The 25,889-nt window shown below is 42.0% G+C and overlaps 1 protein-coding gene across 2 annotated transcripts in view; it reads left to right on the forward strand.

The window, feature by feature from the left end:
• The window catches only part of DGKI (diacylglycerol kinase iota), a gene marked incomplete at its 5' end in the record, with an annotated part of 400,686 nt that extends 381,107 nt beyond the window's left edge, over positions 1-19,579 (forward strand). For both annotated transcript variants that reach the window (XM_079786744.1, XM_079786745.1), the window contains 5 exons: positions 1,594-1,631; positions 5,391-5,511; positions 14,952-14,988; positions 16,622-16,721; positions 19,097-19,579. In XM_079786744.1, the coding sequence (XP_079642870.1) occupies positions 1,594-1,631; positions 5,391-5,511; positions 14,952-14,988; positions 16,622-16,721; positions 19,097-19,213 (413 nt within the window). In that variant the 3' untranslated portion in view covers positions 19,214-19,579. The remainder of the gene's footprint in view (positions 1-1,593; positions 1,632-5,390; positions 5,512-14,951; positions 14,989-16,621; positions 16,722-19,096) is intronic.
• Between the last annotated feature and the right edge of the window lie 6,310 nt (positions 19,580-25,889).

The following is a 25,889-nucleotide window of genomic DNA, read 5'->3' on the forward strand; positions in this document are numbered from 1 at the left end:
TGCATGATGGTGATGACTGGACCACCACTAGCTCTCTGCTCCAAGAGAGTCACTTTACTCTAAACCCCAGTGTCCCATCCATAATATGAAGAATGAGACCCATTTTCTTAGGTTCTTTTGACATATTTTATTAACTCCCTTTATTTTATTTTTATCTGTCTCCTTTTCTCCTTTGTCTTTGCCATCTTTTCAGCCCATGCAACAACTAACGGTTGTGCATTGAGATGTACCCAGCATGTGCTTGTGCCTTAGGGAGATGTAAAGAGTATGTTGCTTACAGCTTGTTATGGAAACATTCTTCCCTCTCTTTCCTGTTCCCCTTTTTCCGCTATTCTTTCTTCTTCCTTCTTCCTCTGTGTTCAAGCAGCCCTCATCATTTCCGTGGGTTTTCAAGGCTTCTGCTTTGATCAGAGGGAAGGCACTGGGTCGTGGGCCAGTGAATGAGTTTAACACGCCTATGGTCCTTTGCCTCTGGTCCCTCGTAAATGCTCCATATGAAAGTTTGGAGGGCTTTGCTCAGGGACTGTCAAAGGCTCCATGTACTTTGATGCATGATACTAAGTTGTTGACTAACCCTATAATGAGAGACTACTCAAACAAGAACAATAAGTTGACACTTTGAAAAATACATTATTTTCTTCTAAATGTTTGTGATATTAAAGCCTGAAATAATCTATCTTTGGTGTAGTTTTAGGTATTTATTTTTCGAAAGCCACCATTTCCAACTTATTGCATATAATCCCTTTAGAAACTATAATTGCCATTAGACACAGGTATATTCTGTTCCTCTTTTATCAGTCATATTTTCTCATTCCTCTTCTACAACCACATGACATGCACATACACTTCTATTCCCTCCCCTGCACGCCCCCCCCCCCTGCCCAATGACAATTAGTTTAGGTTAACCAAGACTTTTAGAATTCTTTCTGTAAGAGTCACCATTGAATTAGATGCTTAACACATGATTATTTTCTTCAAAACATAATTAAAATATACGCGGTTCCTCTTCGGTCTTTCTAGTCCCCTTTATTTCCATAGCAGTAGGTATTTATTTCTCATTACAAAACACACCAACAAAATTACTGGTGAATTTTTGAACCTCAAGAGGACAGAGTGGAGGGAAATGGAAAGAGGGGAACAAAAACCAGTGATGATTAGGCACCTGCTCTGCATCAGTGGATGAATTAGAAATGTTTATATGATTGAATTGATCCTTTCAGGAGTCCTAAAAGATTTAGATGTGGGAACTGAGGTTCAGAGTGGTTCAATGGTTCACTCAGGGTTCCACAGCTTGTGTCAGAGTTAAGATCTGAACCCAATCTGTGTGACTCCAAATTTCATGTTCTGTTTGTTGTACCAGGGCCAGAGGGGACTCTGGTAGGCTCTAGAATTATACTGGGGATGGGGCCCAGGTAGGGAAGAGCTACAAAGAAGACCTTAGTCTTTTCCAAGATTCAATATCTGGCATGCTTTTCCTTCCCTGGTGCCTGCCTCAAATGTAGACTATTTATGCAAAATATGGATCCAGCCCTTTTTAGTATTTTAAGGAGAAGGTCTTCTACTAATGAGACATCTCTCTTTTGTCTTTCACAGCAATTTTGCAGGCAGTAATAGCTGGTGATCTTATGAAGGTAAGACATCTTCCTACCAAATTTTTTGCTGATTTTTTAAGAACTTTAAGCCAACATCATTTCACACCAACTTTCATGAGCCCATATGTCATTTATCAGAACCCCTGCCTTTGCTGGCTAAGTAGAAAGAGGAAGGATGCCTTCTTCTTCTTCTTCTTCTTCTTTTTTTTTTTTTTTGAGAATTGAACAGAGAGGATTAGGGGAGTCCTCCTAGCATCTTCATGCCTCACAACAGCAAAAGGTTTCTGTAAGATAACCATGCAATTTGCCTTCACTAGTAAAAATCACTGCATGTCCGCAGGATACAGTGCTCACAGTGACCAGAATTCCTGTCCTATGAAAGCTGATATTGGAAGTTTAAAGATTTCTTTTTAGACAGGTCTTGAAATAAATGTATGTGTAAGAATTACCTGGTCAACAACCAGAAATACATTCTTCAGGCCAGAGCCTATGTCTTCCAATATTATTACAGTTTTGTATTTTGGGAATCATGGTAAACCAAAATAGTTTAATTTGTTCTTATGTTTTCTGGTGAATTTTAGTTCAGAGTGAACTGGAGTGAATGCCAATTCTGAAGTTAGACCACCAGAGTTCAGATCTCGGCCCTGCCATTCCCTATATGCATGGCTTTGAACAACTATTTATCTTTGTGCTTCCGTTTCTTCATCTATAAAATGGAATAATAGTATTACCTCTCTTTTCACTTCGTGAGGATCAAATGTAATAAAACAAGCAAAGCTCTTGACTATTCCTATTACATAGAAGGGACTCTAAAATGTTGGCTATGTTATTAGCATAGTGTTAGTCTGTGTATTTTTAAGAGCTAGACATAATAGAAATGTAAATATTTGTTATAAAGTATAATACAGTTTATAACCATTCTAAAAGCTATAGTTGGTCCCATATCCTTTTCAGGCATTGGGACTTATGACTGCCCATCTATTCTTGTAAAGCCCACACTGGCATTGATCGGCTCTGTAATATGGGCAGCTCCCTAGGGGCCCAAGCTGTGCCTTCCTCACCAGCCTGTGGAGGATGGTGCCATTGCAGATCCAGAAACCAAGAGCCTTAAAAGAAAGCTGAGAAGCACTGCCCTTGAATACAGTTTCTTCTACACTTGATCTTAGCTAAAAGGCCGAGAAGCGATGAATACAGTTTCTTCTGAGGCACAACTGTCAAATAAACTGAGACCCTCTGTGCTCCATTTATTTTTAAAAATATGTTTTTATTGATTTTAGAGAGAGAGGAAGGGAGAAGGATCGAGAAATAGAAATATCAATGAGAGAGATTGATCGGCTGCCTCCTGCACGCCCCTACTGGGGATCAAGCCCGCACCCTGAGCATGTGTCCTGATGGGGAATCAAACCTTGACCTCCTGGTTCATAGGTTGATGCTTCAACCACTGAGCATACCAGCCTGGCCCTCTGCTCCATTTTTTAACAGGTCACTAGCAGAAAACAATTGGTGAGACAGTTGCGAGCATCTTGATAAACGGCCATCTTTCAACATATAATCCTGCAAATGGTGCCTGTGCAGTGCACTGTCCAGAGCATAGTGTTACTAGGAATTGTTACCCACAAGAGAAAGGTGCTCTCTAAGCACTGCCCCTGTGAGTTCAATGCCATTTCCCAGCAAGAGATTAAACCAATGCCATCCTATACTCTGTGCATGGCCTTCTATTAGATTCTGGGAGATAAAGGCATGAGTACGATCTGATCCCTGCCCTTGCAGAGCTTCTAAGCCAGAACATTTTGCCAACTGTGCTTTTGAAAACTTTTAATTTTATTTTGTACATGATTTTAGTCTAGGTAATGAATTTTCCAGGTCTGTGGGTATATCACCACAATATTTTGTACTTAATGGATAATTATTTGAGATATAGGAAATAACTATAGTCAGTCAGTTGTCTTATTACATTCTCTGTTGCAATTATTTCCAAAATGGCTAAGAAAGAATGCAAGAATACCTTATTTACTGAGAGATGAAATATAGGGGAGTTAGGTTTTGTGGTTTTTTTTACTCTTTTTCTTTTTCTTTCTTACTTTTTTCTTTTCTAATATTTTTCTTCTCCCTTTTTTCCTTCTCCATTTTCTTGTATTTTTCTATTCCATGTAGAAAGCAAATTCAATATTAAATATTAAACCAGCTGTGTGTGTGTGTGTGTGTGTGTGTGTGTGTGTGTGTGTGTGTGTGTGTGTGTATGAGAGAGGGAGCATGCACAAATCAGCAGAAAACAAAAGACCCCAGGAGCCATCCCAGTGGGAAAGCTGTCTTGAGCAGCTGGGCTGCATAAGATGCCACAGCCTAACTGAATGCTCAGTGTCTAAAACACCACAGAAAGGCAGAATCAAGGCAGCTGACGGATTGGGTCTGTGCTACTCCGTTGAGCCGAATTCCTTGTGGACCTGTTCCAGGGAAGGGACTGTCACTGTGAGACAATGCAGTGAAACAGATTAGAATTCTCTTAGTTTTCTCTTAACAGGAAAACTATTAGCTACTTCTTCCTACTGCCCCGGTGTAGGGTGAAAGTTCCTGATTTCCATTCAACTACTCTTTTTTGAATCTATTTTCTAGGAAGTCTTCCATCCCCCACTTCATGCTTCCCTGGTGCCCCATGGTAGCCCGTCATGGTCCTCCCCATGCGGGTATAATTCTTTCCACATCTGTCTCTCCCATGGACTGTGAGGTCTTTGAGGCCAGTGGCTGTGTTGTCTTCATCTGTTTCCCTGGCATCTGACACATGGCAGTGCTATGGCTGCATTTGAGTAGAAGCTTGAACTTCGAACCTTAGGAGATGTTGATTTTTTTATAATGTGCCATCTGACTTCTTGGTGGTAGATGCATTCCTTTTGCTTATTGCCTGCTGGGTTATGTGATTGGCATTTATCCTAAAACTACATTTTAGAAGCTCGAAAAGGCTCTTCTTATCCTGACATATTATAGTTTAGAGAATAGGAACCCATTTACACTTTCTATAATGTTTAATATTTCATGAACTTAGACTGTGTCTGATTAGCTACCTTATTCTCAGGCTGCAAAATCTGTTTGTTTTTTTCTAGTCTGTTTCATATTTTAGGTATTTTGAGTTTCTACTACTATTTTCTCTGAATCTGTTTCTCATCCTGCAGATCATCTCTAGCCTTGTCGAGTAGGTGTTGGGTGATTAACAGAATGCATGCGGGCTGCGCTGCAGACCTGGATGAAGAAGGGAGCCATACCTGTGTGTTCGTGTGTGTATGCTGTGTGCTCGCGTGCAGTGATCTCACACAGAGAAATGGGAAGGAGCTTCTATGGAGCTAGGTTCATTAGAGATTAAAGAACAACTAAGGAACAGGAGAGGAGTTACCTACCAGACACCACACTAATCCTGCCCATAGCTTTAATTATTCTTTCACTCAAGAAAAAGCTGAGCCAAAGTAGGAAAACTTATTCTCTCCTCCACCCTCCACTCCCTTAGAACAGGGACCACTGCCCAGACAAGAAAAAGAAACACAGGAAAATAAATAAGTGATTCAGAATATTTCTGTTTTCTTAGGATGTTCAACACTCATATGCCCTCTCGGGAGTTAGTGAGACACTGGCCATCTATTTGAGTTATCACACAATCGAGGAAGCTTACTTCATCTCTCTGCCGTTTCTGTGTCCTCTGAGGCTAGACACATTTGTGGTTTGCTGCATTGTTCTTATTTTATCACCAGTGAGCTGTTTCCCTTGTTCCGGCCTCGGTCTGAGCTTCTTTTTTATCTGTCTCTTTTTCAGCTAATAGAAAGCTATAAAAATGGAGGCAGTCTGCTAATTCAGGGACCAGACCACTGTTCACTCCTTCACCACGCAGCTAAAACCGGCAACGGGGAGATTGTGAAATATATCCTTGATCACGGTGAGTAGGCGCAGGATCACTTACCCATGGAACAGATTGAATTAGTAAGTTGACTTCCACCCAGGCCGTCTTCAGAATGGTGGAAATGCTCTCTAACTTCTAGCTGACTCTCTCTGATTATTTGAGACAGCGGGATTGTAGTAGGCCACTCACCCATGGGGTACCCTTAACCAGTCAGTGAGTAGAAATAATTTTCATATCAAGATCATTATAGGATATTTGGGGGCGTATTAATTAAAAAATAATGTACAAAAATCAGTGCTGCCTGGATAATATGCTTTATTGTTTGGGGAAGATCTTTTATGTTTTGGGAAGTTAACTGGTTGGGACGAGTAGCTAACCTATACTAGTATTTGTAGCTAATCATTCTCAGGATTAATGAGAGTATTTATCCTGTCTTTCTAGTCTTTTATTTATTTTTATTTTTTTCTCTTTGAATCTCATTCATCTTTTCAACTCAAGTCACACTTTATTCTCTCGGAAATGTCTGGTAGCCTCACGTCCTCTGCGGCAGGACATGCTCACCTCCCAGGCAGCTTACTGCATCTCTGATTTGATGTTATATCATTTGCTGGAAGCAGCTTGCAATTTTTAGCATCTCCCTCTAAAAGCCCTTCAGAGGCATAAACACGTGTTGAATACCACATCTTGACCATTTGTAACAGCTTTCCTTCTTTATAGTGTTTCTAGGACAAAGAACAGGAATTGGGGGGTGGGGGTGGAGGGGTCTGCCTGGCTTGGCTGTTTCACAGGAGAGAGTGGAATAGTCTCTAGCTCCGAGAGATCCTGGAAGCTTTGCTGTGAGCCCTAGCAGTGAGCCTGGGGCCAACCCACTTTGCATCCAAATTCGGGCTGTAAATAGAAAGCATAGTACACATTCACACGCGTTCCTGCTCTTCTTTTAATTCAATTTAGCAAACATCTTATTTCAATCATTCATTCAGTTAATCATTCAACAAATATTTGTGGAGTGCCTAATAAGAACTACATGTTGTAGACCAGTACACACATACAAATAAAATACAGTCACTGTTTTCAAGCAATTGCAGGCTAAAGAAAAAAAAATATCATCATCATAGGCATAATTAAATTTAAAACAGTTGCATGGATGTTTTAAGTCATATTACAAAGCTACAAATAGAAAACATAGTTACCATTATCAAGCACATTTCTATGCCAGATGCTTATACGAAATACATCATCGAATCTTTACAAAGGTCTTGTAAGGTTGCCATCTTGTTGTTGTTGTTTTTTTCATTTTACTTCACATATATAAATTTCAGAGAGAAAGGGAGAGGGAGAGAGAGATAGAAACATCATCGATGAGAGAAAATCATCAATAGGCCACCAGGGCCAGACCGGGAATCAAACTGTGACCTCCTGGTTCATAGATCGACACAACCACTAACCCATGCAGGCTTGGCTCTAGTTGCTGTCTTCTTGATCATTCTCAATCCTTTCTTCCTAGTTTGCCCTTTACCCAATGAGATTGAGTGCTTGTTTGCATCCTTAGGCTATTTAATACCCACGAGCCCTCTGTGGAGTTAGGTGAGCCACTGGTACCTAGTTGAGTGATAACACAGGTTAGGAACCCTCTCTCCCTCTCTCTTGCTTTACCTCTCCTGAAGAACTAGCACTTCCCCTACATCCGGGTTCTTCTCTGTATCCGTTACCTGTGGGCGTCTCCCTGGGTCTCACTCACGAGGCTGTAGCCAGCTACCATTTTGACTGAATCTGTATAGAAGAGAGAGACCCTGTCACATGTTTGGGGCCCTCAGTTGGGGTGGCTGGAATGGCCAGGACACCTGAGTCTTTCTCTGTACCTGGTTTTTCATCTCAGGCTTCTTCACTGCATGACGGTCCTAGGGTTTCAAGAGGGTGAATGAAAGCTTCCGGACACCCTGAGGCCGGACTGGAAAGTTCTGCATCCTCCCTGCAGCATTCTGTTAGTCAAAACAAGTCACAGAGCTGGTCCCGACTGCAGGGAGCGGGGAATAGACCCCACTGCTTCATGGAAGGAGCTACAAATCAATTGTGTATACCACCCTCCCCTACTCTCCATATTCTTCACCTGTAAATGACGACCCTACCTTCTCAATGTTCTGAACTCCTGATCTACCTGAAATCCCCTGGAGCTCAGCTTTTATATTTCCCTTGGTTTTGGGTCCTAAGGTTGCTTAGCAATGACAGTACTTTAACATCGCAAGTTCTTAAACAAGTTTCTCCCCTTTTTAGCATAAGTATGTCCCATGCAATATTTGATACATATACTAAAAACAAACAAAAAACCATATACTAAAAACAAACAAAAAACCATCTCCTCAGTTGAGTCTTCCCAGGGGCATGAGTGATGAGGCTTGAGATGGTATTTATCTAATACTTGTCCCACTGTAGCCCACACTCATAGGGGTTGGAGTTCCTGAGCCCAATGAGAAATGGATACACACATGCTTTGCCTGGCATGAAATCCAGCTAGCATGTCAGTTTCAGTGCTTTGACCAAAGCCTGACATTAGATACTAAGTGAGTTTCTCTTCCACCTCCAGTATCTGCTGCAAAGATTGTATCACAGGATACAGCTCTCTATCAAAACTGAAGGATACCAAGGAATTTATTAATTCCTTAGGGGAGAGTGCTTATTTTTCCAGTTCTCTTGGTTAGAGTTTGTAAACAAGTTGTTTTAATAGTTATGCTCATGAGAAAAAACTTCAGATTCCTGTAATCACCCCAAGTTCACTCACAGGCAAACAGTTCCCATGGTCACAGGAGGCATCTTATACCCTCCCTGCTTCACCAGGATCTCTGATTGACCTGAGAGAAAGACAGTGGAGATAGTGAAGCAAATCCATTCCTTCTGTTTGAAAATAAAATATTATTATGCTTTACAGTCCAGGGATCACTGCCTTTTTGATGAATAGCAATTTTTCAACTTTTAGCACTATAGTCAAATAGTGAAAACTGTATCACAGTTGATTTTAGTATTCATCAACCTGATAGGCATCACCAACTTCATGCTTAACTTCAATCTGTTTATTTAGGAATCTGGATGTAAAAATCTTCGGACATAATCAGCCTTATTTACCAGGTTCCTTAACAGCTATGCACTTTAGCTCATCTATTTTTATTGTTGGTTTTAATATTTTTAGTTACTGATGCAATCTATATTAACCTGTGTATTCAGGGAAAATCATCTTTGCAGAACAACTCATCTATGATAAATGATAGAAACCCCTTTAAATTATACTGCTCTTGAAGTCAGAGATAAGTACATGGAAAGCCTGGCCCTCTCTGTGCTCTACAGATAGGTCTGAGCAGTTTGAATTCACATAAACTTCTTTTAAAAGCAAGGAAAAATCTAAAGATCAAGAGGAACACTCCTCCTAGTCTTGAAGCCTGAATCTCTCTTAAAGTTTTAGGTTTTTTTGTTTTTAATTTGGGTCAAGTCTTTCCCATGGCTTCATATGAGTTTTAAATCCTAAAAACTGTTAAACAACCTGACCATAAAGATGCCTCTAATGACAAGGCTTCTGAGAAATCAGCGGCCCTTGCTTGTCAAGGCACATGATGGAAATTGTATGTGGCCTGTTTGCTTACTTGTCCTTTCTCTCCCCTCTGCTGTGTCTTCTTCACTGGATATTTATGGTGAGCTGTGGGGTCCCCCATTAGGAGGACATCCCCTGAACAGGAATCCTGGGAGATTATGCTCCCAGCCACCACTTTTAGCAATGTATTTCTCTTCTAAGGACTCTTTTTAAACCGGGCCGGGGCCTGGGGGCGTGTGATGCATGCTGTGTTCTGAAAAACCACAGGAGGATTGAATTTTTTCCTCCTGCATCTTCTTTGGGACTTCTTGTCTCAAATTCACAACATGCTGCTTTCCTTTATGAAAAACTGGAATTTGGGCATTTGGAGGGTTGAAAAGAGGAGGAGGAAGAGAGCTAACAATTCCTTAGGGACAGGGTGGGGAGAGGAGGATGCAGAGGGATTCCAGCTGAGATTCCCCCCAGCGGTTCCTGCTTTTCAGCTCCTTTCAACCATCTTTTTAACCCACTCCCTCCTCCCTGGTTTTACCCTGGAAAGGACTTTTGTGTGGTTTGTCTTTTACACCCTGCACATGTTTGCTCTTTTGTGTTTTTTTTTTCTCCCCACTCCCACCCTGTTGCCCCCTACCGTGTTTCCTGATAGAAATCTCACTCATGCATTTCTTTTTTTTATTTCAATGGCTTATTTTGTCTTCCCTCTGTTTCTGCCTTCAGTCTTTCTTTTCTTTTTTTTACCCCCCCTTTTTTTTTGCCTCTGGTTCCCCAAGAGAAACGACCACCATCCCGCTGGGACAGGATGACGGTGCTGTTAGAGTTCCCAGTGCCAGCTCTCCCCAAATCTGCACAGCTTTTGTCCTGGGCCACTGGCGGATTTGGAATGGTCTGCTGGCAGCGTCAGGGAGACTAATGGGAAATGAGGTCCGAACAGAGAGAGGCCGTGGGGAGGTGGAAGGAATAGCAAAGGGGATTTGGATGCCTTGGTGTGGGAAGCAAATTAAAAGATGCACGTGACAAAAGACACATCATCATATATAATAAAGTGCAATGTGGATAAAGTTGCATCCCTAAGAACCGGGGTATACAATGGAAGAGCCTATGAAGTGGACACTGGGCAGCGGGCCTGCATTTTGGAAGGTTTGGCTACTCACCACGCAATTTACATTCTTGTGTTGGGAGATCTGCAAGTTTTACTTCCTTTCCTATTCCCTGGCCTTCACACGAAAACACTGATATGGCTATCCCCATATTTTTCTTTCTCTTATTTTTCAGACCATTTCCCATAAAGCACAGTCTCTTGAATCCATGTTCCATTTACGGATCTTTCTCTGGGAAGAAACAGGAATTTGGTTGGGATCCACATTAATTTTAAAATATCATTTATTCATTCATTCACTTGAAAAATTCTCTCCTCCCCACTGTTGAGGAAAAAAATGCCATAGTAACAAACACTGCTAATCTTTACTGTTCTAAACTAGAGGCCCAGTGCGTGAAAATTCGTGCACTCGGAGGGTCCCTCAGCCCAGCCTGTACCCTCTCACAGTCCAGGAACCCTCGGGGGATGTCCCACGGACAGTTTAGGCCCACTCCTCTGGGCCAATTGCCACTGCCGCTGGTGGCCTCCCTCTGTGGGAGGCTAGGTGGGCTGATCGAGGGCCAGCGCTGGACAGCAAGCAGCCGGCCCTGTCCCCCAATTGCCCCTCCACTGCTGCCGCCACCCCCCATCACTGTCCCCTCCCTCTGCCCACTGGCACCCGCCTTGGCTGGCATGGCACTGCCCGCTCACCAGCCCTGCCCCCCGCCGACCAATCGTTCTGCTGTTCGGTTGATTTGCATATTAGGCTTTTATTATATAGGATGCTTTATATGTATGAACACAATGCATTCTTACAATAGCCCTACACAGTTAGCTCTCTTATCTCTATTTGACAGGTGGTAAAAACTGAAGCATAGTGAAATTTGGTTAGTTGTCAAAACTCACACATAATATAAGATGTGGTCTCTGCCCTCCAAGTTCCTAAGAGCCAGAAAATAGCAGTGAAACATGGACAAACAACCACAATGCCGAGTTGTTTGACTTGAGTGTTCTATGCAGGGTTCCAGTGACAACTGGTGCAGGGCTGTGGAAGGACAGTGATTGCTCTGAAAACTTCATGGAGAAATTTGTACCCATATCCCTTCAGTAGGGTTAAGAGTTGTTTCTGGTGCAGGTCAGCTGTGGGGTGGAGTGTGCACATTATAGTAAGCCCTGGGAGAGACAGAGAGCCGAGATTCTCTTTTATATTCAGGGAACAATTGTGAGCTCTTTACTGACAATGTAATGGTATTCCTCCAAATTCCTCAGGGGGATGGCATGGTATCCACAGTCAGAACATATGTACACATGAAATGCAAAAGAAGCCCCCACCCAGATGTTCCCCTTTGATAGCTATTATTTTCTCTCTCCTGTTCTCTCCCTTATTAGTGAGACTCGATTTAACTTTCCAAAAATCACAGGTGCTCTTATTATCTACTTTATTCAGGAGAATTTTTGTGATCTGTTTTGATTATTTTTGTTTCTCTGGCCATTCCCTCCTTCAAATCTTATACCAATGCCACTAAACCCACAGGGCACTATTTTAAACACACCATGTACTGTTACCAGGAGCTCCCAACGGGCCATTGCAGATACAGTGGGGAGGGAAAGTACAGCCTTGTCTTAGGCTGTGCCTAGCACTCACTCCTCTTCTGTTTCCTCCTCTGCAACCTCCCCCCACCCCCGCCACTATACAGACACCATTATTAAAAATCTTTAGAAAATGTACCCATTCTATTCAAACTAGCTTCCCACTCCTATCTGTAATCAGCCAGTGGCCACTCTTCCCTATTCATTGGCTGTTTGCCTGCCAGTGTTCACAGTGTCTGCGATGCTGGGAAGGTGTGTTGATGGGAGAAGTAGGAAGGCTTGGATTAAGTCCATTATTCCAGAGAAATTCCCAAAACCTCTAACTGGAGTTTCTTTAGATATTGGTTAAGAGCAAATGTATCTTGTTTTAGCATCGGTGCCTCTTTCTCTCACCTCCATCGGCCACAGAAGATGAGGGGAGAAAAGGGAAAATGACAAGCAGCCTCAGGCAAGCCTACTCACGAATGGGATGACCGGCTCTGGGCTGGCTACATGTATGGCAACTCTTGTCAGAATGTGAGGAACAAGGTTCTTTCTCTTCCTTGCCTTGTCCGCACTTGCAGAGTGTCTAATAGTTGCAGTTTTAGCGCAGATGAAACTGCTCAGGATCCTGTCACTTGCATGAAGGCTGGGACCCTGGAGGCCATGGACCCATCATAGGCACAGCTCTGAGTGCTGAATAAGGAGGGAAATGGGCAGGCCCTAAGTATGCAATTCGCAGCAATGATGGGAACACACTGCTACTGAGGCTGGATGGCTTGTGTTCACAGAAGTCCTTTACAAATAAATGGCTTGAGAAGTTTGCTGAAGGTGACAGCAGGTGAACACTGCTCCTGACCTCGTGGAAAGTGTCCTGTTGGCAATTGAATAGGCCTGGAGTCCTTGGTTCTCAGGACACAAGTGGCTCCATATATAAGCAGGAGTGAAGCGGCCCTTTTATATAGCCTTCCTTCACTGACGTTCCAACATCTTGACTTGGTGTGACCTGCTGTGTCATGTCAGAGAATAGGACACTTCAGAATAGGACACAAACTTTAGGCCGTGTGTGTAGTGTGCCAGCTACTGTCTTAAGCACATAACTTGTATTAACTTGTGAAACCTCACTGCACTCCTGTGAGATACGTATTATTATCAGTCTTACTTTACATGTGAGAAGTAACATGAAAGTGCCCAAGATCTAGTAAGTGGCAGCTAGAGCTGGAATTTTAAACGCTTGATCTTGACCACTGCACTCGGCTGCTTTGCACTTCTTTGGTGGGGGGTGTGGGAGGGTCATCATTCATGTTTCCTTAGAACCACAGGACTGGGGAACAGAAATGAATGAGTTAAATCTTTGTTGCATCCTTAATGTAGGGTAGATTCTCAAGGAATGTGAAAAGTATAAGAATTTAGAAGAATGACTTTAAGGGGACAAGGCATACAACAAAAAACCAAATACATGGTACAAGGGTAGACCCAAATAAGTTTTACGCGAGTTCAGAAAAGGGATAAATTCCTTCTGCCAAGGGTGGTCTTTTCAGAGGCCTTGCCAGAGACGAGGCTTTACAAAACGTTTAAGAAGGAGGTATGAGGCTAGGAAAGGAAGGCTGTTCTCAATAGGGACAGGGGCGGGAACAAGCCCTCAGAGCTGGGAGAGCCCGAGAAATACGTGGGCGATGGAGAAGTGACCACTTTGGAACATTGGGAACACATGGAGGAAAGGCAGTTCCAAGTGAAGACTGTGAACTTCAATGTTGAAACACTTGGAAGTAAGCAATAAATATGACAGATTGAAAACCTGGAAATCTAAATAACATAAGAGCTTTTTAGTCTTCTTTGTAACCATTTCTTCATGCTAATTATATTCCAGGCAGAGACCAATGAGGAGGCCTGTTTGTGAAATAGGACAAATAGGGAGACAAATAGGACAGGACAGATGTGGTATCGGAAGGTTTGCCTGGCCTTGGCGACCAATGGCTGTGAAAGAGAGGAAGCAAAGATGATGATTTCGCTCTTGGGTGACCAGGAGGATTGTGAAAGTCCCATAACACCTGTCATCTTCTCCTTGTCCATTGACTTTCGTGGTTAGAAAGTCCTAACCTCCTCTTCTCCTTCTTCTGAGGAGGTGGCAAGTAATCACATAAGTAAATTTTCAATGATAATGATATCCATCAACATAGAGAACAAATCAACAGGGTCACATTTCTAAGGACTAAAATGCTCAACAACTAGAACCAAGTTTGCCACTTTCAAGTACATTTTATTCATTCACTCAACCAAACATTTAGGCATCTGCTTGGCACCAGGCTCTATGCCAGTCATAAGGCCACCAACTCAAGGGGCTTATGAGAATCTAGTTGTGAATAGAGAAATCAGCAAGTGATTTTAATACAGTTTAAATGTTATATATCCACACTTGCCTGGGATAATCTCAATGAGATACATTATATTAATTTCCCAATTATAGGGCACAGGACTATGCACAAAGTGAGGGGGAACATTTGGGGCAATGTTTGGAGTGGGGTCATAGTAGGCGTCATGGAGGAAATGGTCTCAGTAGGCTGCATAGGGTAAGGGATTTAGGGAGGGCTGGGGAGGAAGGCAGTGGTGCTGAAAGTGGGAAGGTGCACATTCCAACCAGTGTGTGCACACTGAATGAATTCATTAGTGAACATACAAGACATTGCTACTGTGCAAACTCATAGAACATATCAGTTCATAATGAAGCTTCTATCATTTGATATTTGTGCAGAACATTTCTTCCAGGTGTTGGAAGGGACATTTTGTGAAAAATAGAGGTTCACCCTATTTCTAAAACAAGGATATTGGACCACATGGTATCTGTTGTCTCTTGTAGCTTTACTGTTATATTGCACAAGACCCCATCCCAAACTACCTGCCACTGGAGGATGAGAAACAACCTTTAAAGCTCATCTGGTTGTCCCCTTCCTCCCAAGGGAGCCACTTAATTATTTCTCACTTAGTCTATTCCAGTTGATTTTATTTCTTTGACTTAATTGAAAGCTTCTGGAAGGAAGGCGGAGACCATGCCACTCTTTTGTAGCTCCCATTCTGCACATCTCAGCTGGTGGTGATTGGGAGATTGGTGGGGAGGAGGCGGTCCCATTATCCCTCTCACAAGTGCTCTTTCTTATGCAGCTTTCCAAGGCATTTTAATTGTGACTATAGAATTTTTTTTAATTAATAGTTTTTTAAAACTTATTTTTGATGGGCATATCTTGCTTTCCTCTTGTTTAGGACCTTCCGAGTTATTGGATATGGCAGACAGCGAAACGTGAGTGTCGCTTTTTATTACATAGTCCAGATTATTCTTCAGAACGTATCTAGGAGAAAAATGCCATGTCTAGGGCATACAGTAGATAATTTTCATGTCAGTGATAAAACATCCACTTTCTATTGCATTTATAACTGTGAGGGGCTAATCTTCTAAATCAAAAATAAAAGTTGATGGCAAGTATCATAATGGTTGCACCCACTGTCATTGACATTCATCGTTGAGAGGTTCCTACAAGCAATATACTTCTACACTGGTGCTGAGAAATCTAAAAAAATATATTTACCTTTTATTTTTTAACTTTTTGTTAACTAGGGTTTGTGAGAAAATTAAGCCCTAATGCTCTCTTGCATGTAATGAAACTTCTTTTCCAAGTCTAGAATGGAACGGTACCTATAATACAGCCACTAGAGAACTGAGAATATGGTAACGCCAATCATTTTCATGATCTGAAGTTCAGATGAGGATCTGGCATGATCCCCAAACTGATAATGCTTTGTTTTTTTTTTCAACTTCCCCCCATCCCTAGGGTAGCAAAATAGCTACTGTTCTCCAAACAGGAACAAAGAAAGGCTAACCATCTAACCCTGAAAACCATATAGAACCACTAGAGAACTCCAAAGAAATTCAAAAAGAGATAAGAATGGGCGGGGCTGGAGTGGGATGGGGAAGGGAGCGAAAGTGGGGATGGTGGAGGAAAAGCAGACATAAAGAGAATGAAGGACGGGGATGGAGGGGAGTAGCCATGGGTTAGTTACCAGCCACTGCAGAAACTGCCCATAGCTATGCGGAGCTTGTCCCCATACTGTACATCCCATAGGACAGGCTGCCACTGACCCCAGGTCCCTGCTCTAAGGTCTGCATTTGATTTTCCATGAAACACTTTAGCATTAAGTGTCTTTTCAGTCTTGGGAAAATCCTCCTCCTTTTCTGCCTATTAAAGGAGCAGAAATAACCACTTTCTCATGCCCACTTCCCACAGTGACTGCCTGGTCTCGGGCCTGCTGCTGACTGGGGACGGCTCTAGTTCTGAGCTCTCTCCCCAAGTCTCTCTGTGCCTCCCAGAACCCCTGTGGCTGCCCCTCCCCTTCCACCTGCCCCTGGAGTTGAATCCAGTAGGTAGGCCAGAGTGAGTGTTAGCCTGGTTCCTTGCAGTTGAGTTCCCAGGAGTGATTCCTGTGATGGGTCTGAGGGGCCCTGGTTCCCCATCGGTGTTCCCTCTGAGCTTCATCTAGCATCCCTCACACTCAGTGTATCCATACAGAGCGTTGTTCCCAAGGTTCAGATACATCCACACACATCAGTCTAATAGTGCCATGGAGTCCTGCCTAGATCAAACATTAGTAGTTGACAACAAAATCGCTCAGCCGAATTAACCAACGCTGTTTGAAAAAAGAGGCTGGAGTCAGATATTGTGGTTACGTGATGACTAACTTAAGGCACTTTAGGCTCCCCTACCCCACCTCCCCCAGACGGGCCCTGCCTGCAGCCAGGTCTCAGCCACAGACAGAGAAAGAGCCCTTGGAGCACCGAGCATCAGCAACAGGATGAAACCACCCTCTCCCAGCAGCCTCCACCCCCACCCCGGCCCCCAGCCCCTTTATGGGTGGTTTCCATTTCATCTTTGATTTAGGGGTGAGACTGCACTGCACAAGGCTGCCTGCCAGCGGAACCGGGCCGTGTGCCAGCTTCTGGTGGACGCAGGAGCATCTCTGAGAAAGACGGACTCCAAGGTAACTTGATGAGTGAGTGCAAACATCCACCCACTGGGCAGAATCGCCGGCGCTGTTGCCTTCCCTTGTGCCCACGGCAGAGCCATCCTTTCTGTGCCTATGGAAGTGCGGGGGGCTTTGGAAAAAGGAGGAAAAAATAAAGTGCTTCATTTAGAGAAACTGCAGTTTAAATGTATAAGCACAAAGGGAGGGTGTGTGCTCGCCTATGGGGCTTTATAAACCTCTGAAGGACGCGCTGGCCTTGGGATTTGGGGTTCTCCTCCTGCCGAATGCCAGCAGCGAAGCTTCAGGGAGGGGAGATCCAAAGCCCTGGGAGCGGGGTCAGGCTTATGTTCATAGACATTGACCTAGCCTTTGAGAAGACCCTGTGGGATTTCTCCTTCATCTGCTTAACCCAGGGTAGCTTAAAATCTGTGGTTTATGTGGCCCCATTTTGGGGTGCCAAAGTGATTTAGAGTCACTTCCAAGATGGAGGGCAGGCTGCACCATGAGTTATTTCAATTTACAGAGAGCAGTCAAGGAAAGAGCTGAGAGCTGGCTTAAAGGAGGAGGTATAGCTGAGTAGCATTGACCTACGAAGACAGCCCGTGAGAGAGAGCAGAGTTAATACCAATCAACCCCCTAGAGGAGCCCGATTAGCTCTGAGAATTTTCAAGCAGCCTGGGGAGACTCCAAGGAAAGACAAGCCACTTAACCACAGAGGGTGGCAGAGAAGAATTTGAATATATGTAGATGAGGACAAACAAAAGATGGCTGGAGACTTGGCCCCTGAGCAGATTGCTCTGTGTCATCTTTCTAAGTTTCTGCACTGTATGAATGGGCTCCATGTTCCTTGAGATTTCTTCCTATTTTATTTTATGTATGTGTGTGTATTTTTCCAAAACACAAACAGCTGTATTATTTTTATGATTATAAATAGAATGCGTTCTCACATAGAAAACTTGAGCCATGCAAACAATACAGGAAAGTAGAAATAGCTAGAAAATTCTACACTCTAGACCTATATGTTATTAAAATTTTAATGATCTCACTTCACGTGTAAATGCGTCTATTTCTCTCTCTCATTATTTTAAGTTGATAAAGTCAGACTATACATGCTAGTGGATGACTTAAGTTTTCACCCAACATTATGTTCTAGAGCTCTTACCATACAAAGTACTATCCCTATGCTTCATCCTTTTCAGGGATCCTCTGTTTTTACATTTTTGTAATTTGATGCTAGGTGAGAGAATCACATATAATCATCATGACTGAATCTACTGGGATTTTTTGGAGAAAACCAATATCTTGAGAATATCTCTTAATAGAGAACAATTCCTTTAAAAAAATATCAAAGGCCCACCCTTGTCCATCTCCCTGAATATTTAGAAGCTATAGAAATATAGCTTATATTTAAGCTTATAAAATAAGACTATATTATTAAACAAAAGTAAGACGTTTCAAGGAGTGTCAAGTAATATCCAGAAGCATTCAAAAGAATGAGACCTTCCCTCCATTTATTACTGATTTCCATTCATTGGCCTCATTCAAAAATATCATGTGTGTGTGTGTACTTACAAATAAGCATATAGCATTAAAATAGGCTGCAAGACATTATATAATCATTCAACATAATGCAGAAGAATGACATAAAAATGTTTGATATATTATTAAGTGAAAAGCATGTTAAATCATAGTACATAAATAAATATGGCTTAATTTTGATAAAAATAATTATGTATAGAGCTATAGAAAAAGAAAAATAGTTATTCCACAGAAGGTTAACAATGGTTATCTTAGTGTTCTGGAATATATTTTTATTTATTTTTTATGCTTTTCTACTTTTCCAATATTTCTTTAATCAACACCCATCAATTTTATAGTCAGAAATTAACTCACTCTTTGGAGAGATGAGAACGTCCTAATAGGGGAGAGAATCTTTAAAAGCAGAAAAGAAACCTTTTTAGATTGTTATGACTGTTCCTTCCTCTCAGATTCCGCTGGTTGCTCCCCAGAGTTAGTGTAATAGAAAGAGTCATAAACTAGAAGTCGAATGCCTGCTTCCCTGTTTACCTAGTTAGTACTTTCTATACACCGGCTTCCAGAAAGGATCTGGGCTCCAGAACTCACTGTGCTGCAGTTTCCTGCTGTGCAGTTAGACTCTGATCCTCTGCTTTCTTAGGGGGAAACCCCACCTGTCCACAGTGACCGTCTCTTTCTCTTGAGCTTATGTATCTGGCTTCCATCAGATAATAGATTGAAAAGTGTCTTGTGAACTCTAAAACAGCAACATGGAAAGATCCTTACTAGTGAGTAATCTTTGAGTATCTCTGTTTCTGTGGATCTTTAAAAAATCTCATCCCAGGTGTGTGTGTTTCTTTCCTTTTTACCTGCAGGGTAAGACACCTCAAGACAGAGCTCAGCAGGCTGGGGACCCTGATTTGGCTGCGTACCTAGAAAGCCGTCAGAACTATAAGATCATTGGCCATGAGGACCTGGAAACTACTGTTTGACCCTGGTAGATGGGCAAAGAGAACCTGAACGAGCGTATCACCTGGGCCCTCCCGGCGATCGGGCAGCTCCCCTGGAAGAAGCTGATGGAATCCATAAATCTGTCTCTCTCCTGCAAGCATCTGAGGCCATGCCACCAGTTTTTAAGGGCTACCGAGATGTACAACAGAATAGAATAGCCCACAGAGGACGAGGCAGGATACCTGGAGATTGGTGGAAAATGAGTTCCACAAAATTTGATCTTTATTGCTTCCAGCAAGTAGCATGAACTTCTGTGTTCACCTGTATCATTTATTTTAAAGATTCAAAGGATGTTCCTATAAATGGCACTGCTCCCTTCTCCCCTATGCATTCAACTTCCCCTGTACCGCACCACTCTGCCTGTAACTACCCAGAAAAAATTCGATACAATCTGTTCTCTTTACATTCAGTCTTTGAAGACCGCAAGACTGTCTGAAGGTCTTTTGAAACCCTCTGGTTGTCCTGCAGAAATGTAACTGTAAAGCTGCTTCCATTTCCAAGACTAAATATACCAGGATGACTTAGTTTTTTGCATGTCACCCCTCCCTGCCCATTCCTTTTTCATCATCTGGGAGCTGGGAGTTGCCACATGGATAATGTCATCTTGTGCATTGTATCTCTGAGGTATGGTGAGGTGGCATGGGAGTCTCCTGTTCTCAGGGGGATCTCAGACGTAACCCAGGGGTTGGCCCCATTTGCGGGCCTGTTACTGATGGCCACAAAGGTCAGGTTCAGCTTGGGCTGTTTGGACAGCTCCGTACTGCCCAGGTGTAGCCATCTTTGCCTTTTGCTGCAATAGAGGTGAGCAATGGACTAAGCCAAGGCCCGTAGCTAGTCTGCAGAAGCACTTAACTTTAAGTGCTGTTTCAACTGCGGAGCAGAAAACCGCGTGTGGGAACTGTGGCTACAGGAAATGGAGCTCGGTGCCAGCGTTCACTTCTAGGCTTTTTTGAGTGATAATGGAAAGCAGGCTAATGGACTTGAAATAAAACAGCAGAAGCAAAAGTAGCAACATATGTCAAAATAACTCACTTAAGTAAGAAAACAGTCACTGGAACTTTGCACAGAGGCTAATAAGTACAGACGCTTGGGTACAGTGGTGAGAGGGCCCATTTAGGTTTGCCTTCTAAGTTTCTGGTTTTCATTACCCCAAGTTCGCCCTCTGCCAAGGACAAAGCCTTGCTGTGTGAGTTTCACTGCCAGATTTCCAGGATGCGTGGCCCTTTCTGATGGATGCCTCCACCTACTCCTGGTCAGCTCCCAAGGTCATACCTGATAGCACTATAGCCCCATTTTACACGTACGGGGTAATCTATTACTTTCTCTATTTTCTTCTACTAGAAAGTTCTTAGTACACACCTCTGTGGGAGTACAGCCAGGAATGTTTCTCTGGCAGTGGAATTGTAGCTTCTAATCCTGCCACAGATCAGCTGAAACTTACAGGTACTTCTATTAGGGACATTGTGCCAATTACAATATTAGGAGACGAAGTCTTCTAACTTCTGGTGAAAATGTCTACATGACTTGGGTGTAGGTCAGAAATGAAAGTGGGTGATCAAGGGTTTTACTTCATTCTTAGACATAAGCATCATGCTTCCTTACTATTTCTGCATGTAAGCACACATGATCGTTTCTCTATGTTTAATTTAAAGGTCCAGCAGCGACGTGCTGCTGATCTGAATCACATTTTGGTCACATATCATTTTGAAAGTACAAATATGATATACTGTTAAGTAGGAATAACCTCTCAGGGGATGGGGCTTAAGTCTCTCCTTCGTCGTTTCGAAATCAAACGGCTGGCATTATTTTCAGCTGTGGGAGGAAGGGTTGGTTGCGAGTAATCTATTTCCATAGATCAGTCTTAGAAATGGAAATATATTTTGGGTTTTATGGTGAGGGGAGGAGGAACTGCAGTAGATTGTTTCCAGAAGCTGGAAAAAATTATGCTCCAGGAGAATTTAATCACTGGGCTTCTGCTAGGAGTTTTTCAATTGGTGGGACTGTCAAGGAGATGCTGTGATGACAGAAATATAATCCTTCAAACAGACTGAAATCTGGCTTTGGATGGTGCCTTCCATTCCCTAGACTGAGCCAAACACTTGGCCACGCAGTCAGTTACCCAGCTGCCATTGCTGGGATGAAGGACTGTTTTCACCAACTACCATCTCATATTTCTCTGTAATGCTTCAAAACAGCCCAGAGAAAATTTAGGGTACAGGTGGCAAGGGGCCAATTCAAATAGCTCCAACTGAAGTAACAAGTCAACCCCTGGAATGAAAATTGATGATGTACTGACTGCTGTAGGAGTCTTGGAACATTTGGAAATCGTTCAAAAAAAAAAAAAAAAGTCTCAGAGTCCTACATTATTGGTGGAGAACGATATATGACCAAGGCAAATATCTCTTTGAGAAAAGCAAACACCTCCAGGACTTGGGCTTAAAAAAAAACAACATTAAAAATGAGCAAAACAGTTATATATTTAATGGCTTCAATATTGCATCTGCTTCCTGTAGCATTTTATTTTTTAATTGATCATTGCATGGGACAGTCCTGGGCTTAAAAAGAGTGGAGGGCCTATGCTCCAGGAGTTTTCAGCTCAGCTTAGGTATATGGTGTCCCCCTTTTAATGGGCCCTCAGGAAGAATAGAGGCAAAGAGGCTGGCCCTGGTCTGAAAAGCCACATTTACAAGACATAAAACTATATACTTGTAGAAATATCATTTTCTACAAAACCTACTGAGACTACAGCTGAGAATGGCCAACATTGAGCTGACATGAGTTGGGCCCTGTCTGCCTTTGGATGCCATTAGCCTGATAGAGGGATGAGAAATGGAGAGTTATTAAAGGCAACATGATAGTCATTTTTGCAGCCTTATGTTCCAGTTTTACACAACCAATAAAATAGAACTCAGTTAAGCTGTGCTTTGTCCCAGTCAAGGGCATGATAAAGCACAGAAGCCAAGAAGGAAATAAGCACTATGGCTGGGGATTTCTCCGTGAGCGCTCCAGTTACCTCTACGGGGGTTACACCCTAAACCCGGTGCAATTCCTGAAACAGAATGGAGCTGGCAAGCACAGTCGTGAAATGAGTGCTGACTGACGGGAATCCTCACAACCCCCACAGCTCCCGTCTTTTCACAATCGCTGGCTTGGATGCTTAGGCCTTGAAAGATGCTCAACAGGTAGTTAATTTTCATTTGGACCAAGAGACAGCTTCTTTGCTGAAAGGATTTCTGAAGTATATTTGCTAGATTCTCAAAATATCCAGGTCATAGAAAATGTGGGGCAGCAGTTTTATTTTTTCACATGCCAACTTTATTTAAAATATTTTTTTTTAAGTTGTGAAAGTAGAACCTGCTTTTTATAAAAGGTTCTAAGACCATAGGCGAGTTTTACAGGCAGAGCCAAGGGTGTAGTGACTTCTGCCCCACTTTCTGGAGATCAATAGTATTTATCTGATAAACATATAGACATTGCCATTTGTATGTCCTATCAGTAATACCTTGTGCATACGCCAGCCCACCCCAAGCACATAGAAATATACTTGTACACATATATGTGTATGTATACTATACACACATATATTGCATAGGTTTAAAAAAGAGAAAACATTTAGAAGCATCCTAATCATCTGTATACGTATAGTTATCACCAACAGACAGAGATAAGGTACCAGAGAATTTCCATGTATTCATTGTTGTTTCTACTGTGACTAAGCTTAGTTTTATTACTGTATGGAACTTCAGTTGCACATGGCATTTGCTGGTGCTTGTGTCATAAAATCCACGACCAAGAGGTCTTGTCATTATTTATGCTGCCTACCATGAAGCATGAAACCTACCTGAGCCCAGAAACTTGTCCAGGCTATTGTGGGTCTCAAGTGGAGAGTTTCTTTCAAGGTGATGCCTGCACACTTTACCAAGCTGAGTTTCAGGACTGATAGTAGGTTGCCTGCTGACACTGAATTAGGACAAGCTATTGCCAGGAAGGTGTAGTAACTTGGACATGGGCTGGAGTAGCTTGGCTTCCTTTCAGTGGGCGTAGCTAATGAAATCACTGAAAATGCATGATATTTTATGCAATTGCACTATTTCAAAGTAAAATTGATCATTGTGAAAATGGCTCATCATAACCATCAAGTAAAACTACCAATTGCTCTCCTTAAATGGATTATTTTCATTTTGGAAAAAAAAAAGTAGAATATCCATTAAATTAGAGAGTTTTCTAACTGAGCTTAAACATTTATTTGCTCTAAAATAGCTTCTGCACATGTTTTATAGAACCATCTCTGAATCAGCTTTTTCATTCTCTGAATTCTATATTCAGCTGACTGGAAGTCCTAGAGTTTTTTCTCTGCCAAGCCTCTCACTGGCTTTGACGCCATCATCCCTTTTCTGGGTCCTGGTCATCACTCATCGCTAGTCCTTCCAATCATCTGACCATGGCAATAGTCCTGCTCCCAGACTTTCTGCCTCTACCTTCAACGATTTTTTCCATGCACATACCCAAATCCTCCTCAGCTATTATGCTCAAAATGGATCAAAATGAAATCACTCTCTGGGACAAATATCCATTTTGCCTGAAGGACAAATAAATATCCACTGACCTGATGATCTTATAGAATTCCAGCCAGCCTTATTCTGAGAAGTAATCTGCCAGAGAGGTTTAGCAAATTTCTGTTTTAGTCACACCAGGGGAGTCCACAATTATGGCAACTTCTTCCACATCGAATGATGTAAATAATGTGCCCCCTTGAAGTCACCTGAATGACTGGATTATACATGGGTTATGCCCCTGTGACCATCTGTGGATTATAGGCTATCTCCCCATTGTGTAATGAAAATCCTGAAAATAGGATTCTAAGCAAGGAGTTGTACCCTTGGACCACCTGCTCTCCCAGGATACTGGGAGTCACTAAGTTGGTCCCAAAAAGAAGCAGAAAAAAAGAATTCAAGGCTATTGAAGCATTACTTATTTTTCCCCATCACCAGTTATCCCCACCCCATCTTCCACCTCCAATTCTTCCTGCAATTATCACACTGTTGCTCATGTCCATGAGTTCTTTCTCTTTTTTTTTTTTTTTGCTCAATCCCTTCACTGGCTTCTCCCACCAGAGCTGTCCACCTGCTCCCTGTCTATGAGTCTGTCTCTGTTTTGCTTGTTTAATCATGTTTGTGAACCAATCGTACATTTGTGCATTTAACTATTCATTTTAAATATGTATTTATCACATACTCTGATGCAGGCACGATACTAAGGACCTAAGAATGAATATTAGAAACAAAAACTCCATACTAAGGATCTAAGAATGAATATGAGAAACGAATTCCACTGGCGAAAAACCCCAGGGTCCTTGGGGAGCATGCGCTGGGGGCTGAATCAAGGCTTTATTGTGCTGGTCACTCTTTAGCCAGCAATGTTTTATGTCTATGAAATAGGAAATTAGAATAATAATATTCAAGAGGATGATATTTTGCATTTTTTTCCTTGGAGTCTTGGTACTGTTCTTAAAATTGTATTTGAAACCAAGACTTTAGGATGAAACTTAGAAACACTACTAAAATGAGAGCTAAAACTCATTTATCTTATATCTCAAGGACATCATTAGAAACAATAGGCAAAATTTGCAGTAGGTTTGGATTAAATATAAAGAAGATGAAGTATAAATACTGTCAAAGGGTAGAGTGGGCATCGTTACAGAGTTATAGATTTGCGGCCAGTGGGGATATTTAAACTGGACACATGACCACCTTGAGGGATGTTGGGACTAGGGACCTGTGATCTGAGGGAGCTGGAATTAGATTCCATGAGTTTTTAAGTTTTTCTTTTAAAATGTCTTTGTAAAACGGCAGGATTTCATTTGAAAAATTTATGAACATCTTGGCTTCTAATATTTGGAACATCACTTTGTGAGAGGATTTAAAATTTGGGGGGAGAATGACCTTTAGTTATAATTTAAAACATTTTTAAACCAACTAAGCATAACTATATGAGCTATTGAAAAGAAGGCATACTTGGGTAAAACTTACTCCAAAGTACTTGTGGAGCATTATGGACTTTGATGAGTATTCTTAGGCATCCTTAAGTCCTATCAGAAATCTATTTCACTGTCCATCTAATAGAAAGAAAAGTGCTGTGATTTGATATTCTTAGAATTAAATGTAACCTAATAGAACCACAGAAGAAAACTATGCCTAAAAGATAATTGGAAGCCAAGTCTATGTACTTGAAAAGCAATCATGGAAAATGCCTTGGCTCCTACTACTGTCGTGCTAATCACGAGGGGTAGCTTACCCATAGAAATAAAAAAAGTGATGATTCTAGGTATTCTCCAGTTTCCAAAGTTTCAATATTTTGAGCCAAATGGCATCTGAAATTGGAGCTTTTGGTGGTGGGAACAACTTGTTTCCAATCTTTAAGTAAAACACATATAATTTTCAATAGAAAGTAGCTTAACTCAAATCTATACTGTTTATTATAACAATTCCAGTATTTTTTAAATGTTAATCCTTTAGCATTTTGATGTTTGTTTGTTTGTTGACACTTTTGGGCTTCATTACCAACCCATAAGGTGGATGATACTGATAATACATTTTGGATGAATAAATGGAACATCAGAACAGTGAATTCACAGCTTTGTATCATAATTGGTAGAAT

This window comes from Cnephaeus nilssonii (assembly GCF_951640355.1).
Source record: "Cnephaeus nilssonii genome assembly, chromosome: 12".
NCBI lineage: Eukaryota > Metazoa > Chordata > Mammalia > Chiroptera > Vespertilionidae > Cnephaeus > Cnephaeus nilssonii.